The 19,259-nt window shown below is 39.0% G+C and overlaps 1 protein-coding gene across 1 annotated transcript in view; it reads left to right on the plus strand.

Annotated features, from left to right (window-relative positions):
• LOC140489208 (sterol regulatory element-binding protein 2-like) overlaps positions 1 to 18,992 on the plus strand; it is a 73,590-nt gene extending 54,598 nt beyond the window's left edge. Inside the window, exons 11-19 of the mRNA XM_072588501.1 lie at positions 62 to 228; positions 2,115 to 2,265; positions 3,511 to 3,604; positions 5,013 to 5,122; positions 5,518 to 5,650; positions 6,827 to 6,995; positions 13,255 to 13,440; positions 15,714 to 15,825; positions 16,686 to 18,992. Of these exons, the coding sequence (XP_072444602.1) occupies positions 62 to 228; positions 2,115 to 2,265; positions 3,511 to 3,604; positions 5,013 to 5,122; positions 5,518 to 5,650; positions 6,827 to 6,995; positions 13,255 to 13,440; positions 15,714 to 15,825; positions 16,686 to 16,906 (1,343 nt within the window). The 3' untranslated portion in view covers positions 16,907 to 18,992. The remainder of the gene's footprint in view (positions 1 to 61; positions 229 to 2,114; positions 2,266 to 3,510; positions 3,605 to 5,012; positions 5,123 to 5,517; positions 5,651 to 6,826; positions 6,996 to 13,254; positions 13,441 to 15,713; positions 15,826 to 16,685) is intronic.
• Positions 18,993 to 19,259: the final 267 nt, after the last annotated feature.

The raw sequence follows: 19,259 nt of genomic DNA on the forward strand, positions 1-19,259 counted from the left end.
GATGGCATACTTAGTGCTACTGAGATGGAAATAATTTATCTTTTTCCTGTTTTTAATGTAGATAAATTGGTGCAGAGTCCAGTGCGTGCCATAAGCCTGGCTCTGTCTGCAGTTAACCTGGCAGAATGTGCTGAGGAGAAAATCCCCCAGACCCTCATGGCAGAAATCTATGTTACAGCTGCCATTTGCTTTAAAACCAACTTTGGAGGCAGACTGACTTTTTTATCGGTGAGTAGGTGCTCAGTGAGGTTATCATAGACAGCATTTGCAACTACTATTCACGTAATTCTGATGTTTAGCTTCAGGGCAGGGTATCAGTAGGAATCCAGGTGTATAGAGTCATACAGTACAGAAACAGACCCTTTGGTCCAACTTATCCACACTGACCAGGCATCTCAATCTGATCCAGTCCCATTTGCCAGCATTTAGTCCATATGTCTCTAAACCTTTCCTATTAATGTACTATTCCAGTTGCCTTTTGAATGTTGTAGTTGTAATTGTACCCACCTCTACCACTTCCCCTGGCACCTTGTTCCATATACACACCGCCCCCTGCATAAAGCAGTTATCCCTCAGGTCTGTTTCAAACCTATGCCCTCTAGTTTTGGGCTATGCATGCACACATGCAGGCTCCTGCAAACAGATGCATATATCCCAGGCACAAGACTTTGGCTATTTACCTTATCTATGCCCCCAGTGATATATTAAACCTCTGTACAATCACCCCTCAGCCCCCTGATACTCCAGGGAGTAAAGCTCCAGCCTATTCAGCTTGTCCTTATAATTCAAACAACACCCACATCCCACCCTAAAGTCCTTGTAAATCCTTTCAGCATCCCCTCAAGTATAACAAGATGCTTGCTATAGAAGGGCGACCAGAATTGTACACTATTTTAAAAGTTGCCTCACCAATGTCCTATAGGACTGTAATATGACATCCGCCTAACCTATTAAAGCAGGTGTACCAAACACCACCTTCACTATCCTGTCTAGCTGCGACTCCACCTCCTTGTCTATCCTGTCTATCTGCTCCTTGTTCAGCAGAACTCCCCAGGGCCCTACCATTAACTATATAAAGTCCTGCCCTGATTTGCCTTACCAAAATGCAACACCTCACATTTATTTAAATTAAACTCCATCTGGCACTCCTTAACCCATAGCCCATCTGATCAAAGTCCCATTATACTCTGAGATAATCTTCTGTGTCAACCACTACACCACTTATTTTGGTGTCAGCTGTAAACTTACTAACCATACCTCTTTTTTTCACATCCAAATCATTTATATAAATGATGAAAAGTAGTGGATCCAGCACTGATTCATGTGGCACATCACTGGTCACAACATGCCAGCAGAGTTTTTAGTTGCTAATACATTTGCAGAGTTCTCGTCTGTGGCTAGTACATTTAGGTAACTGAAGGAGGCCAACCAGAAACACAAGTCTTGCTCTTCTATTGGATAATGCACGTTGTGGTAGTGTTACTGCAGAAAAAAGCAGTGTTTCAAACTCATTTCCTGACAAATATTGACTCGACCTATGTTAGTCAGGGCACCTGATATTTTGCAATCCTTCCTTTCTTTCTCAAACCCACCTTCACTCAAGCTCGGGTATAATGGGTAAAAGTTCTTAAATATTCTATTCCTGATTGTCCATCTCTGCACATTGCAGCATTTATACAGGCACCATTGTATTTGGTTTTGATATTCTAGAGAGTCACATGCCTTGCTAACACTGAATCTTGCTTAGACATGTTGAACCATCTGCATCTTTAGGATAGGAAACAATGTGGCAATGATAATATGGGAATCAATATGTTGTACCTTAAGCTTTCAAACTGTGGGCATGATTCTTCTCTCTGCTTGAATGCTGAGGAGAGTAAAAAGAAATATAGGAGTCTTGAGCACCTTTGCCTGACCTGTATTTCCTTCCCCATCTCCTGCAACTTCCTCTGGCTGCTGGTTCTCCACCTGTCACCTGCAAATGGCAGGAAGAGCCTGGGTTCCAAGGAAATTTTTCTCATCTGCCTATTGTCTGCTTGGAAGGTGCCTGTCAGGCCCCAGGAAGTAATATTGAAGTAATGGTTGTAATCTGTTTATTTCCTTTATATTTCCAGCGCTATTTCCTGCGACGAGCCCAGCGAGTCTCTGAGCCTGGCACCCGGCACTGGCTTTTCCATCCCTTGGGACGCCAGTTCTTTGTGGAATGTGATTGGTCACTTAAATCTACGCCTAGAGAAAGTCTCTTCAGCTCTCTCCGAAATCCAAGTAAGTAATGCTGAATAAGATGTCAGTACAGTACTGACTACGGTAAACTGACCACTTTGCAGTCAAGCAATCTGTCCTCCCTTTGTTTTATTGTTTTCTGCCCACATCCATGAGTTGAGCTTCAGGATAGTTGCCTTCTCCTCAAACAGCCTATCTTCAGACTTGGGCTTCTTTTGTAATATGTTTATTACATATAAAGATTATTTGCAACAATACATGGTCATCAGATATATCAGGCTTTAATCTTACTGCTACATTGCTTAAAGACCATTGCATATACTACCGAATTGTAGTTGGCCATTCCAAGTGCTCCTCTACACATGTTCACCTAACCTTCTCTTTCAATCTGCTGGAATGTATAAAACACTGGTTAGGCCACAATTAGAATATGTATTTAAGAATAATATGTTTGCAGTAGAGAGAGTACAGAGGAGATTTGCTGGGATGCTGTCTAAGTTGGAGGGTCTGAGCTAAAGGGAAAGATTGGATAGGATGAGCTTGGAACAAAGAAAGTTAGGGAATTAATAGCCCTATAAAATATCGAGGATCACAGATGTGCTGAATATGAAAGCACTTATTTCATATGTAGAGGGATCACGAGCCAGGGGCCATAGATTTAAAATAAGAGATAATTCACCTCTGGGTCTTCTAAGAATTCTTTTCATTAAGGTGATGGAAGTCAGAAACTCTGCCTAAAAGGGTGGTTGAGTGAAAAACACTCATCATTTAAGCAGTATTTACAAAGGCACTTGTGTTGTCATAGCTTCCAGAGCTATGGTTAAGAGCTGGAAACTGGGATTAGTGCAGTCAGATTTTTGACCAATATGGATACAGCGGGCCAAATAGCTGCCGCCTGTGCTGTAAACCTTTGAGTCTATGAGAGGACGTTTTGGCAAAACCTGGAACTTAACAGTTCTTGTGGTAAATAACAGTGTAAATGGAACATAGCATATGTAAAGATAAGGTAAAATTAGACAGTGAATACATGAGGAGAAACTGATAACTACTGAGAAAACTAGAAATCATGCCATTGATCATATTTCTGTGTCTCCTATTGTTCCAGGAGGTGATTCTTATCAAAAACGTTTGACAAATTAGATCATCTGTTTTAACAAGATGATCTAATTACAATACTGTCATTCCATTTAAACTAGCATGTAATCTATATCTAGTAGTCTGTGCCCGTCCTAAACCTGGAGATGACCACTTTTAATACAGTATGGCTTATTTATTTTTCTCTTGCAGTTGATCCAGTTGCCCAGGTGAACCAGGCATTTTGTGAAAATCTGCTTGAAAGAGCTGTATGCTCTCTGCTTAAGCCAGAGACTGAGGAAGCTGGGTATGTTCAAAGGCACCAGTGGTCTAATGTGCATGTTTCAAGTGGGCTGAGCTTGGAAGTGGTAGCTGATTGAGAGTTTGGTGTGTAGCGGCGAAGTTAGGACACCGTTCCCAACATTTCTAGTGGTACAAGTCATTCTGCTATAATGTACATTTCGTCAGTGTGAATTGGCTATAAAGCGATTGATGAATTGTGTACTTTGTTTGGATAGTGTGAACTTTCTACTAAACAGGTATAGCAATTTTCTATTAGCGATCTTCTACAGCACGATTTTTTATAGCGGTTTTCTATAGCGCGAGGTTGCAGAGGAACGCAACTGACTCGTTAAAGCAGAACAACCTATAACTGGTTTTATGAAAAATTTCCTGATTACCTTTTAAACCTATTCCCATCTAGGAGGGAGGATGATTTTGTAACTAGTTACAGTTTGGCCAAGGAATGTGGCACAAGTACAATACATTTATTAAGATGCCCTGCATTTTTCAGCTTCTGTGTAGGAATTAACAAAGTCAGACTGTTGCTTAAAGTTATGATCCATTGTTCAGTTCTGACTTAATTCCATCATTAGTATAAGGTGTTTAGCAGGGAACTGTGATGCTGTACTTAATCTTTCCACACTAAGTAGTTCATTTGGCAGAAATTGAATACAGCATAATGTGGGGAGGTGTGAATAGAACATGAATATGAATAGAAAAACAGATTTTTTTTAAAAGCTTGTAGAGATTCTTAAGTGTGCTTATATAGGCAACACAGTTAGTATATAGGTACAACAATGAGGAAGGCAAATGACACAATGGCTTTTATTGCAAGGGCTTTAGAGTAAACAAATAAAAAAACCTTGTTACAATTGTGCAGAACTTTGGGACTGCATTTGTAGTACTCTGTGTATTTTGGTCTTCACATTTTAGAAAGGATATATCTACATTGGAGGCAGTGTCATCAAGTGGTGTCTGTGATGAGAGGCTGAGTAAATGGGGCCTATATTCTCAAGAATTTAGAAAAATTAGAGATTATCTCATTGAAACATCCAAGATTTTGAAGGTACTTCAAATAAAATCAAAATATTGAGGATGCTGGAGATCTGAAATAAAAACAAAGTACTGAAGAAACTAAGCAGGTTTGTCAGCATCTATGGAAAGAGAAAAACTTGAGTTAATGTTTTGAGTCTGATGTGACTTTTCTTTGGAACTGGTTTTCTCCTCCTCCTCATTTTGTTTTCGATAAAACGCTATACACCTGAAGAAATATTGCCTGACCTGTAAGCATTTGCAATGTTTTCTGATTTTGTTTTTCTGCATAAATCTAAGTTGTTGTAAGTAAAAATATCCTTAATCATCCTGCCAACACACACAATTCAGTTTCATTTCCATAATTCTAGTATATGAAGGATGGTGTATTGTCTTTGCAGGGAGTTCTCTAATGCCTTTGAGTACTTGCAGTTACTTAACACTTGTGCTGATACAACAAGGAATTTAACACAGGCATTTGCCATTGATGCCAGTCTGAGAACAACCACAGGTGAGGATGTAACCTGGAACAATTAGATTTTGAGGTATTTTAGCTTAACCATTGTAAATTCGCTGAAGTATTTTTTTAAAAGTAAGGCAAACAGTAATTGACAAAGTATTATTCTTGCCAACAAGTTTACAGCCCTTTTGCAGATTATGTACATGTTTCATGAACGAAGACCTGAGCAATTAAGACACCCCGTTTTGTGTTTGAACAACTGAAACTGCTAAAGTAAAACCAGACTACATAGATGCCATTTGAAGTACTTGGCAGGTGCTCTTTACCCTCTTAAGTAGAAAGAATGCTTTGTATGAAAATCTAAACATGGTTTATGTTTACATGAGCATCTTCATTAGATTAAGTAATTGCTGTGCCAGTAAATTGATCCTCCATCCTGTTGTCAGGTCCAGATCCTGTCAGTAAGTGGTGGACAGCTATTGTTATGTTTGCTGTACACTGGCTTCAGGGTGACGATTTGAAAGCTAAAGGATTGTCTACTGAAGTGGAACGAATCCCCAAGTCTCTGCAGATGTCCGAGTAAGTCCGTGCTTCTCCATGAATGGCATTCGGCTGAAGGATAACGCCTTTATGTGGTGATAAGTGTTTTGGAGATCTGAAATAATTCTCTTGCATAAAAACTAATATTGCATTTGAAAGTAAAGTCCTACACCAAAATAGTTATCACTTACCGAAATATGAAGAGGCCGTTCAGCCACTTGAACCGTTTTTTGCCGTAAGGCTGATCTGAATCTTAACGCCTGTAGCGACCTTGATTCTCTAGCTCTTCCTATCTTTGTTAATAAAAATCTATCGATATCAGTTTTGAAATTTCCAATGGCTCTCAGCTTCAACAGTTACGAAGTGAGACACTTCCAGATTTCCATTATCCTTTGCAGGAAGAATCGCTTCCTGACATTATCGCTGATTTGCGCATTTCTAACTTTGAGGTTTTCCCCCCCTTGTTCTGAACTCTCCTGCTGAAGAAGTAGTTTTTGTTGACTCTTTCAACTCTTTTAGTCTGAAACACCTCAACTAAATTATCCTTTAATCATCTATATACAAACCTTAGCCCATATAATCTATCTTCATATTTTAACCACTTTACCCCTGGTAGCTGGGACTGAATTCAGTTGAATCATGTTATGTACTGGATTAGTGGTGCTGGAAGAGCACAGCAGTTCAGGCAGCATCCATCGAGCAGCGAAATCGACGTTTCAGGCAAAAGCCCTTCATCAGGATTCCTGATGAAGGGCTTTTGCCCGAAACGTCGATTTCGCTGCTCGTTGGATGCTGCCTGAACTGCTGTGCTCTTCCAGCACCACTAATCCAGTATTTGGTTTTCAGCATCTACAGTCATCGTTTTTACCTTGAATCATGTTATGCCCTTGTTATTTTAACATTGCTTCCCAAAAATTCGCAAGTACTTTCAGGGGTTTGTGATGGTGTATATTGGCACCACTTGCTTATCCTTGTCACATGAGGAATGATTTGTTCCCTAAATCCTGGCTTTGTGAAATGATGGCCCTGAACGCTAAAACGTGTAAATCTTAGCACAGTGGACAGCCATTCAGTGTCATATTGTACCCTGCACTCCAGCCTGTCCATTCCACTAGAAAACACAATGATCCAACACTAAAAGGACCTATGAATTTTGTGGTGCGTCTTTTATTACCCAAATTATTTCCTCATTGTGTCCTGCAACATTATTTCTAGAAGCCCACTGCCAAAGGCAATTCTTCACGTTTACAAGGCTATGCAAGGGAGTCTGTTGGGGAAACGAGAGGCTCATCAAGCAACATTTCTGCATTGTGAAAGGGCCAGTGGGTACCTATGGAACACCCTGTCTGTCTCCTGCCAACATCAGGATACCACCCTGCACAAGGTATGTTATTGTTCATTGATTTCATCCTGCTCTGAGATGTAGCTTGTGTGCCAAAGCAGCAGGTTTGCATTGCCACATCGCCATGCAAATCTGTTTCTGCAGCAGTGGAAATTCTGCTGCTTTTGGCAAGAAAGGGCTTTATGTTCATCTTCAGGGTAGAAGTGTGCTCAGGTCTTTCAGAAAGGAGAAAGATGGTGGCCTCTGTGGTGCATTGTAGTTGCATTGCATGTGCCAGCGATGTGCAGTGTGTCTGCAGTGCAGTACAGAGGTAAACCCTGCACATCGAGAAATAACAATATTTTACAATCATTGAGGACTTCAATTTGTGTCCAATTCCACCCCTTCAACTGAAGGCCCAAAAATACATGATGTCTAGTACAACTGTTCTGGGCATTTCGCTGCAATCACTATATTCCCAACACATTATAAAAGCCACATTAAGTCTGCAGCACAGAACCAGATCATTTGACCAAACTGGTCCATGTCCATATTTACATTCCACAAGAATCTCCTCTCACTCCTGTCTGTGGGTCCTTGTATTCTTTTCTTCCTCATGTGTTTATCTAACTTTCCCAGAAATGTTCTATGTTCAATGAAATGTATTGTTAGCACCCCTGCCTCAAGCGCCAGAGACCAGGGCTCAATTCTAGCCTCAGGCACCTGTCTGTGTGGAGTTTGCACATTCTCCCTGTGTCTGCGTGGGTTTCCTCTGGGTGCTCCAGTTTCCTCCCACAGTCCAAAGACATACAGGTTAGGTGAATTGACCATGCTAACTTGTTAATAGTGTTCTGGGATGTGTAGGTTAGGTGCATTAGTTAGGAGAAATGTAAAGTAATAGGGTAGGGCAATGGGGTTGGGTGGGGTATTCTTCGGAGAGTCATTGATGACTTGTCAGGCCAAATGGCCTGTTTCCACACTGTAGGGATTCGATGATTTAGTTATTTGCTTCAACCACTCTTTGTGGGAGCAAGTTTCATAGTCTAACCACTCTCTGGGTAAAAAGAAATCTTCTGAATTTTGTGTTAAATTTATGACTGACTGTCTGATATTTATGTGCCATATTTTTAGCCTCCTTCACAAGTGAAAATATCTCCTCCACGTCAACAAATGGAACACCTTCAGACTTCATAATTTTAAAGTCTATTGGGTTCACCTTCAGACTTCTCTTTTCTGGAGATAGGAGTCCCAGCATGTTTAGCCGTTCCTGAGGACCGTGTCACCAGTTCTGATACCATTGTTATGAATTGTTCCTTCCACTCCTTCCAATGCACCTCTTTTTTTTTATCATTTCATAAATCGATGTTCATTACAGGCTTAATTTCTCCACTTTTCAATTCTATCTGTCTACATATAAACTTGCTTGGTTTGCTTATTTTAAAGAACTAATTAGCCTGTTTTGTTATTTTTAATGATTCTGTATTGAAAAAGGTGTCATAGAGATATACAGCATGGAAACAGATCCTTCAGCCCAACTAGTCCATGCCAACCATGTTCTTAAATCTAGTCTCACTTGCTGGCATTTGGCACACATCCCTTCAAACCTTTCCTTTTCATGTACTCAACCAAATGTCTTTTAAATGTTGTAACTGTATCTGCATCCACCACTTCCTCTGGCAGTTCATTTGACATGTGAACCACACTCTGTGTAAAAATGTTGTTCCCATATCCTTTTAAAACTTTCTCCTCCTCATCTTAAAAATATACCCCCCAGTTTTGAACTCCTCTACCCGAGCGAAAAGACCCTTGCTACTCACCTTATCTCTGCCATTCGTGATTTTATAACCTTCTACAAGGTCTTATGCTCCAGTGAAAAGGGTCACAGCCTTTTTTTTGTAACTCAAACCCTTCATTCCTGACAGCATCCTGGTAAATCTTTTCTAAACTCTCTCTAATTTAATAGTATCCTTCCTTTGGCAGGGCAACCAAAACTGTATACAGTTCTCCAGAAGAGGGCTCACTGACATCTTGTACAACCTCAACATGACACCCCTACTCCAAAACTCAAAGGTCTGAGTAATGAAGGCAAGCATGCTAAACACTGCCTTAACCACCCTGTCTACCTGTGATGCAAATCTCAAAGAATTATGTACTGAACACCTGGATTTCTCTGTTCTACAACGCTATCCAGGGCCCTAATATTAATTCTGTATGTCCTGTCCTTTTTTGTTTTACCAAAATGCAATACATGTTTATCCCAATTAAACTCTTATCTGCTACTTCTCAGCCCATTGACCCAACTGATTAAGCTCTCTTTGTAATCGTAGATAACCGTATTTACTGTCCAGTATACCACCAATTTTGATGTAATCCGCAAACTTACTGACCAGGCCTCCTATATTCTCCTCTAAATCATTCTTATAAAGAACAAACAAAAGTGACCTAGTCTCTCTGGAATACTGCTGGTCACAGGCCTCTAGTCCAAAAAACAACAGTCCACCACCACCCTCTGTCTCCTAACATCAAGCCAATTTTGTATCCAATTGACAAGCTCACTCTAAGTCCCTAGTGATATAACTTTATTAATTAGTTAATGTATCATGTGGAACCTTGACAAAGGTTTTACTAAAGTTGATGTAAACAGTCTACTGCTCTCTTGCCTTCTAGTTGGAATTTAGACCTTGGTGATCATTGGTTTACAGTGAATTCTATAAATCATCCTTTTTAATCTCTGGACCTCAAAAATGTGTAAATTCATCAATTAAAACATTCCTACGTGGATAAAATCTATTGATACCTGGCAAGATATACTGGCATTGGGAGTATTCCAGAGAAGGTTCACGAGATTGATTTCAGGTATAGAAGGATTTTCTTGATGTTGAGTGGGCTGGGTCTGTACTCGGAATTTAGAAGAAAAGAAGGCATTATTGAAACAAGATTTTTAGGAGATTTGACAGGGTAAGTATAGAGAGGTTGTTCCCCCTTGTGAGATAGTCTAAGACCAGAGGGAATCATCTGAGTAAAGGGGTTTCTGATTTAAGACATGAGAAATTTCATCCTCTCTCAGGATGGTGGATTTGTGCAATTCTTAATACAAAGGCCTGTTGTGGCTGGCTCATTAAGTATATACCAGGCTGAGAGACAAATTTTTAATCAGTAAGGGAATCAAGGTTGTGGGGGAAAAGGCAAGAAAGTGGTTTTGAGAATTATTAAACCAGTCATGATCTTGTCAAATGTCAGACTCGATGGGCTGAATGGCCTACTTCTGCTCCTGCGTACTATGGTAAAATCAAACATCATCAAGCGATGACATTAAGTAAGGACATTTTTTGCAATCCAAGAAAATTTTGAGCATTCCTTTATGATTTTTTTAGAACAACACTAACTTAGGAAATTTACCTCCTAATTCTCTGAAGTGACATTTAATCTATACTCGCTGAGAAAATTGGATGTCTCAGAGTCTTTTGAAAGTTACTATTGAATCTGCTCCCATCAGTCTTTTAAGCAATATATTCTATGACAATTTTTGGTGTTTATGCTTTTCAAAAATTCTCAACCTCCTCTAAATTGTTTTACTGATGACATTAAATCTGTGTTGCCTGTTCACCACCTGTCTAGCAAATGGAAACTATTTGTTCCTATCCACTCTATCAGAACTATTCATTATTTTGAATACCTCTATTACTTCTCAACAGTTTTTTCTGTCAGGAGGGTGATCCAGCATCTAATCTCTGCACGTAATTGAAGTCCTCATCTTAATATGTTAGTAAATCATCTCTGCATCTATCCAAGGACTTCACATCTTTTCTGTATTGCGGTGCCCAGAATTAGAGAGACAACTCCAGCTGATACTGAACCAGTGCTGTATAAAGGTCAAACTTTGCTGTTGTACTCTGTGCCTAGTTATACAACAGTGATCTTGTATTGTTTTCTATTTGAACAGCCTTATCAACTTCTTTCTACAAAGATTTGTATTTGTTTGATTCTATGCCACATTTACATTTGTTCCATTCATATCATTTCTTCTCTCTTCCAAAATTAATGATACTGACCTCTAAGGGACACCACTGTACACTTCCATCCAATCCAAAAAAAAAACTATTCGCCTCTTTCTTCTTTCTGTACCTGAGCTGACTTTGAACTGACTCTAAATCCAAGGGCTTCTAATTTGCCAGTAGTCTAATATGTGGTACTTTACAAAATAACGTTTTGTTTGAAAGTCTTTGGTAAAAGATAAAAACAGAAAATGGTGTCAGTGAATGTATATGCAAAGATAAGTTCATCACAACTTCTGTCAAAACATGAAACAAATGTTATTTTTAAATGTTAGTCCTGCAGTGTACTTCTAGCAGGACTACTGTTAATAAATAATAAAGACAGATTGCTGAACAAACTGCCCACATACTGAATGAATTTCTGCTTCTCTATACTTTTTAGAACCCTGATTCCGAATAGAGGTGTGGTTGATATTGAAAGTGCTGGATGATTCCTTTGGGTGTTACTGCAGGATCAGAGGAGTTGGAAAAATGGGTCACAGTCCTGAATGCAATTAGTCTTTCTAGCCAGAAGAGTGACCTTATACATGTTTATAAAATCATGGGGGAAATAAATAAGGTGAATGTCCAAGGTCCTTTTCAAGGATAGGGGAGTCCAAAACTGGAGGGCATAGGTTTAAGGTGAATTGGGAAAGATTTAAAAGGGACCTGAGGGGCAACTTCTTCACACAGAGGGTGGTCTGTGTATGGAATGAGCTGCCAGAGGAGGTAGTTGAGGCTGGTATAATTACAACATTTAAAAAGCATCTGGATAAGTACGTGAATAAGGAAAGTTAGAGGGATACGGGCAAAACACAGGCAAATGGGATTAGTTCAGTTTAGGACACTTGTTAGCATGGCCAAGTTGGACTGAAAGGTCTGTTTCCACACTGTATGACTCCAACTACAATAGTTCTAAGTTGCACCTTATTTAATAGAATTATTGAATTTTATAATTGAGAATAAAAATCTCGGCAAGTGTACCATCTTGTTTCATTCTGTTATCTATTCTCATTCCCTTTTTCTTTATCAAATATATATTGGTTTCCCTTTTTAAAAGATTGGTTTAAGCTTCTACAGCAGTCCAAATCCAAACAACAATAAACTACCCTTGTCATCATCAGTTTCCTTGGCACAGTTGTGGCAAAGTTGGTGGCAAGACTTCCCCCAAAGAAAACACAATCAATTTTCCTCCTATCCTTTGAGGACTTGTCTGATTCCAGCATGAACTTTTTCCTTTTACTTGTATCCCGATGTGGCATCAAGGAATAATGGTTTCACACTGTGCATTTACTCACTGTCCCACTTGTAAGTTAAATGAATATTTTCTCATTAACCCTTATTAATGGTAATTGCCTAGACAAATGGACAAGCTGACTAAGATATCTTGACTATTGTATTACCTAATGTTCATTGATCCACATCTAGCCCATTCAGCTTTTCAAACAAATGCTGATCTTCCTTATCAAGGCTCCAGTAGCTTTATTATGGTTCAGCCTGGTCAGTTGGTAGCTATCTCACACACCAGAAGATTGTAGTCAAGAATAAAACCAGAAGTTTGCTGCCTTTACTCAGCTATGGAGAGAGAAATTAATACTTCGCATCTCCACTGCAGAGACTTGAGCATTAAAACTAGGTCACTATTTCATTGTTTTGAGAGTACAGCATGCCAGAAGTGCTATTATGAAAAGTTAAATTGAAGCTTCCCTCTGCCTGTTTAGGTGGATCTAAATGTAAAAGATTCCACAGCACTTTTGTTTGGAAGAGCAGCATTTGTTCTTCAACACAGTTAGAGCTGTTTAACTAGCATTTCATATCACTGTTTGTTGTATTTTGCAAAGTGCAAATTGTCCACCACTTTTGACTGCAGAACAACAGGAGTAATACTTCAAAAGCTTTTTAATGTCTGAAAGCTTAGGATGCACTTGAATGTGTGTTGTATTGCTAGTGCTGAATCAAAGTTTCTAGAATTTATCATGTGTTTTTTGCTTAAGCTGTAGTTTAAGACATATGAGCAAGTATAGAAAAACCCTAATTCCAGCTATTGGATACAATTTATATTGTAATACCCTTTAACGGGATGAACAGATTTATTTTGAGCAAGCAAGTAAATGAATCAATGTACCAGTTTGATGGAAACATTTTATATATTCAATCCACTTTGTTGGAACATGTTTAAAAGCGAATAAGCCATTTAATGGAATGATGGGTGGAAGGGTGAGTGTATGAAAACCAACTCTCACCTTTTTTGTCTGAAGATAACATTCTGTTTCTTTTCTCTTTTGTAGGCTATGCAGTTGTTGGTCTGTGACATTTTGCTTTCAATTCGTACAACCTTGTGGCAGAAGCAGGCGAGCTCCAGCCAGGTTGTGGGTGAGACATACCAAGCTTCAAGCCTAGAACTGAAAGGATTCCAACGAGACCTGAGCAGTCTCCGGAAACTTGGCCAGACATTTAAACCGGCACATCGTAAGGTAAGCAAGCTTAGCCATATTCAATGTCATCACTGTCATTGAATTCCCACCGTTAACATCCTGGAAGTTACCACTGACCAGTAATGGAACTGGACCAGCCATATAAATACCATGGTTATAAATCCAGATTAGAGGATGGGAATGCTGCCCTGAATACCTCGCCTCCTGTCTTTCCAACTACAAAGCACGTCAGGAATGTAATGCCATTCTCTCCATTTTTCTGGATGAGTATATCTTCTATAACATTCAAGAAGTTTGACACCATGCAGGCCTGTTTTCTGACATCCAACCCACCCCCTTTCACCACTGGTGGTGGCAGCAATGTGTACAATTGACAGGATGCACTACAGTAGCTCAACAAAAGCTTCACAAAAATCCATCCAAACCAATTACTTCTATCATCTAGAAGGACAAGGGCAGGTGGTTGGGAATACCATCACCTGCAACTACTTCTCTGAGTCACATACCATCCTGACCTGGAAATATATCACTCTTCTTTCACTGTTGCTTGGTCAAAATTCTGAAATTTCCTTCCAAACCATACTGTGGGGATCCTTACACCCAAAAGCTCCAGTAGTTCAAGAATATATCACTATACCACCTTTTGCAGAGTAAATAAGGTAGGGCAATAAATGCTGGCCTAGCCAGCAATGCCAACATCCAGTGAAGTTTTAAAATATCTAACTAATCAAAGAAGCACATTTTTCTGTATCTGACATAGTACAATCAAGCATCAATACATACCATATTTTCATTTTAAAAAATCTTATTGGAATGTTATGAGATTTTGAAATGCAAGTCTGTCTGCCTTTTTATACCACTAAATTCTGCGAAGTGTACATTGATGTCAAGTTGTTTCAGTGATAGCATTGCAGAAACATAGATTAATGAGTATTTGCAACAATCTAAGGGTGTCTCTGAGTGTTTTTTTAGTTGCCTATAAATGGAATTTGGAGTAAAAAGAGCAACGAATTTTTTATTTTAAACCTCCATTAATTTACAGTGCAAAATTGTCCAAACGTAACAGCCCAATTTGAGTTTGAGAGTTATCATTCCACTGCTGTGACTTGACACTATTGCACAAAGTTGTCTATTGCTAAGCAGAAAATATCATTTTAGACATCATTATAGTTCAGAGTTTATATAGAAAAGACGGATGGTTATTAGGGATGTCCTTCCGTATTCATGTTAGTGTTTTTAAGGAAAGTATTTTATTCATTAACACTATCCCACCTTACAAGGTGGGCAATGTGTTAAGATGTATCCACATGTCTTCACTAGGAGGAACAATTGAACTTATAACAGACACCTTTTCTCCATCTCTTTGAACTCTTTTGCACAGGCATTATCAACATCATAAAAGTAACATAATTGAAGGATTCTGGTGAGAAAATGCTCTTAAATAAAGATCTCTAATCCTCTGGGGGGAGAAAAAAGTATCCGTTTGAATGTACGCTCTTCCTTGCTTCATACATAATTGAGGGGAGACTTGAGATCATTTATCTATTCTAACTGGAGCAGATGTGGCTGAGATGCTATATACTCAATTTTTTATTCAAAGTTTGAGGTTTGACAGAGAGTGAATATTTCTCCTCTTTGGGGAGTCAGTAATATGGCTGAATTCATTTGGTCGAAAGTTATGAAAGACAGTAAATGAATTAGGCAGAGGTCACTTCAACACTTAAAGCAAACTTGGATAGATATTTGAAACTGAGAAAGATACAAAGAAGAGAAAACACAGAACTGGAATTAGTTTTGGATTGTTACAGCAAATAGCCAGCTTGTAAAAGAGGGTTGTCCCATGTGCTGTCAATGTAAATTGCTTTTGGTTCAATTAATAAATAGCTGGGATTTCTATATTGTCTGAGATATTAGGGCGTTTAATCAAAAACTTGGTCAAAGAGGTAGTATTTGAGGTGTGCCTTAAAAGTTGAGAGAAATAGTGAAGCACAGAGGTTTGAAAGGTTTCCCGAGTTTATGGTCTTGGGCAGCTGACAGCAATACATCAGAGGTCAAAATTGGAACAGCACAAGACATGTTTGAAGAGTTGTGAGGACAAGGAAGATCAGAGACTGGGAAGGGCAAGGATGTGAATGGATTTGAAAATGAACAGATGTGATTTTATAATAAGTGCTGCTGAGCTGAGAACCATTTATACGTCAGGTGGGAGATGGATGAACAGGATTCAGTGCCATGTGTAGCACTCTTGTCTGTCAGATTATATTTTTATTATGTGTGTATTGCTTTTCCACATTTCCACAATTTTGCTTTAGATGTTTTTGCATGAGGCGACTGTACGATTAATGGCAGGCGCAAGCCCAACTCGAACTCACCAGCTTCTGGAACACAATCTGAGGAGACGAACATCACACCCCATCCAACAAGGTAATGTATTTAGAAGCAGCAAGCCCGCTGTTAAGAGTTGGAACTGTTGGTATCTAGTCTTAGACGATCCTGAAAAGAAGTGGTATTGTTGCAGATTCTGTAGCAAAATCATCTTGTTTTTAACAGTTTTAACACTTATTAGTATTCTGTACACTTTTTTTGCGTTTTCAATAATGCCTCTGACCACCTTCATTAGTATTCGATCTCCTGTTCCATTCCCATTCCCTACTTGTAAAATGCCTTTTGACAGTTAGTTGGGGAAGTTGATAGAAAAGTAATATTTAAGTATCAAGGAGAGAAACAAGATCATTGTCTATCTGACCGACATATCCAAAATGTTCCTTTGGGATATTTCTAAAAACCCAATATCCATTTTGTTTAAGTTCCTTTGTTAAAATCTATAAAGGTTTCTTGTTCGACCACCATTACCAGAATTCAATATGTTTCGAGCTGACTAGTAAGGTTTAACAAAACACACAGCTTTTCTTGGAGAGTGTTTATACAGTTATACAGCTGTGATCCCGCAGCCAGTGTTGCACCGTTTCCCTATTTACTTGTGCTGAAAGATCATTTATAGTGACTACTTGTTTCTCTCAACCTTGACATTACATTAACAGAACTTAAATGAACAATCTGAGGTACAGAATCACACGATGGTTTGGCACATTGATCTTTGCAAAGCAAAATTTTGAGTTTGGTTTTTATTTTAATTGGGTAATACCAGAGGTAGCACAATAGGAGTTGAGTTCATAACTATCTGTACCTGTTTGAAATTCCAGTAAGTGAATGCTGAAGTACAGTATTAAGGGAGAACAGAATTGCAAAATATTTTACTGTTTTATTTCTTTTGTTGTTTGCAGGTGAATTGGATGCTCTTCCAGGCCAGAGAGAGCGAGCGACAGCCATACTCCTGGCATGCCGTCACCTCCCCCTCTCATTTCTCTCCTCTCCCGGCCAGCGAGCAGTCATGTTGGCTGAAGCTGCACGTACTCTGGAGAAGCTTGGAGACAAGCGATCTGTCAGTGATTGCCAGCAGGTGATCATGAAACTGGGCAGTGGCACCACTATTGCAGCAAGCTGATACATGGGCTGCCACACCCCAGCCTGTAGTAAATGTTTTCTACCCTCTGATCAAATCTCACTGTCATGCCGTTAAACAACCAGCACGTGTTTCTGAGCCGCAATGATTTCCTTCTGATGAGTTGCAGTTTGGCAGATTCACTACAAAAGATATTTTCATGTTCTGTCTTGTAACCAAGATCACAGTATGACTGTGCAAGTTGCTTTTCATAGATTGCTAACATCAATAGAGTAATCCAGTTTCATCTTTCACATGACCCCATCCCCTCTCTCCTATTGTCTCTATTTCTCTCTCTAATACACTACTGCAGATGACCATTCAGTTCCATTTGTCAAAGCTGCGGTTTTCAAACTGAGGGTATCAAAATTCCCATTTGCTCAATATTTTAAATAATTTATTAAACTTTTACGGCCTCATACTTTGCTCTTGAACTGTGTTAAGTCTTAGGAATGTAATTTATCATGCAAGTGTTTGGGGCAGTCATTTTCTTATAGATTTCATATATATGTAAGTTACAAAAATTGTTTTCAAAAATCAAAAACCCATAAAAGCCAAAAATCCCTGTCCCTTTTTTTTCAATCCGCTCTACCTAACTTCTTTCTCTCAGAATAATCTCGATACTTTGTTCAGAGATATAATGGATTCACCTTTAAACCCTAAATATACAGTCTGCTTGGTGGCCTACCTTTTGTAGATGATTATTCCACAATTTTGTTAGCCTCTGGGTGAAAAGAAATTGCAGGATTGCTACTGTCTTTTAGTGAGACTATATGCTTTTTTGTTGTTTCTGGTAGCTAGGATCAGTTTTATTCTTAACAGAATCAATTCACATGCTAAAGGAGGCCGGCACGGTGGCTTAATGGTTAGCATTGCTGCCTCACAGTGCTAGAAACTGGGTTTGATTTCAGCCTTGGGTGACTGCATGGAGTTCTTCATGTGTTGGTGGGGTTTCCGCAGTGTACTCCAGTTACCTCCCATAGTCAAGTGGATTGGGCATGCTAAAATAATTCGTAGTGTTTAGGGATGTGTAGGCTAGATGGATTTGCCATGGTAAATGTGTGGATTCCATAGTGTGGGATTGTTGGTGCAGACTTATGGGCCAATGGCCTCTTTCCACACTTTAGTGATTCAGTGATTCTAAAACAGCTCCTTCTCTTGGAATAACTGAAAGATATACAGTACTGATCTTCATGGAAATAGCCAAGTTCTACTTTTAATGTCTTGCTTTGTAATTTCCCTGGTAGAGGTACTTGCACACACCGGACTGATGGTTGACTCAAATGGGGGCTCCACTTCATCACATTATGCTTCAGTTTTGATGGTAACTTTAGGCAGTTAGACTTGGTATAGGGTCGAGTGGACATTATAGAAACATTGCCTGCCTAACAAAACCAAACGTCTGGACAGGTACAAATCCAATTGGCAGTTAACACATATTGATAGACTCATTAATTTTGAAAAGATGTAACCACATTTGGTGGTTTTCATGGTATTAAACACAGGACAGGAGGATAAAATATGGTTTTAGATCCATTGACGTTTTTTAAAGCTTTTAAATGTAATTAACACCAAAAACAAAATGGCATAAAAATATAGGAAGTCCTACAGGTGACTTGTGGAAGTGCTCCAGTAGCTCCAACCAGCCACAAAATGGCTACAGATGCAATTTATTGCAAAATCATTTTGTTCCTGTGCTGTGTCAGTTGTATAAATTTAAAAGTAGACCCTTCTTAAATAGTAATCATATCAAAATAGATGGTGATACGTAGTTAAGATGTAACTGCCGTTTCTCATGAGGAACAATGCAAGATTGTATATAAAAGGTGGCTCCCAGTTAAATAGTTAAGATGATCAGCATCCATGGTATTTAGCTTTTAGATAATTCTGACCATGATTTCTCTCTGTGTCGTTGTTGCTGTAAATATTTAGTAAGTGCAAATACCTCAGTTTATTTCCTTGTTGGACATGTGGAAATGTTTTTCTAATTGTGGTTGGTGCTTTATTTAAAGGATAAGTATCAAGAATGTGTGGAATGATGTTGAAGCCTCTTCTCCAACAGAATAAAATACTTCATTACAATACTAAATGATCTGTCTGGAATTGCTTATTTTGTGACTTGGAACATAAACTTTCTTTTTTAATTTCTGTTTATTTAAATTGTGTCACTCTCCCAATCTAAATTATTCCTTTCTGCTGCACCTGGTCTCCAGTGTTTCTCCCCATGATGAAGGTGTAATTGTTGTGCTGATGCACGAGCACTGTTTCTGTTTATCCCCCAAGCTGACTGATTGGCGATTATAAGCAGTAGGAGAAATAATAGAAGCTTGTAAGGTATATACTGTAATAATAGTGG

This window comes from Chiloscyllium punctatum, chromosome 18, assembly GCF_047496795.1.
Source record: "Chiloscyllium punctatum isolate Juve2018m chromosome 18, sChiPun1.3, whole genome shotgun sequence".
Lineage (NCBI taxonomy): Eukaryota > Metazoa > Chordata > Chondrichthyes > Orectolobiformes > Hemiscylliidae > Chiloscyllium > Chiloscyllium punctatum.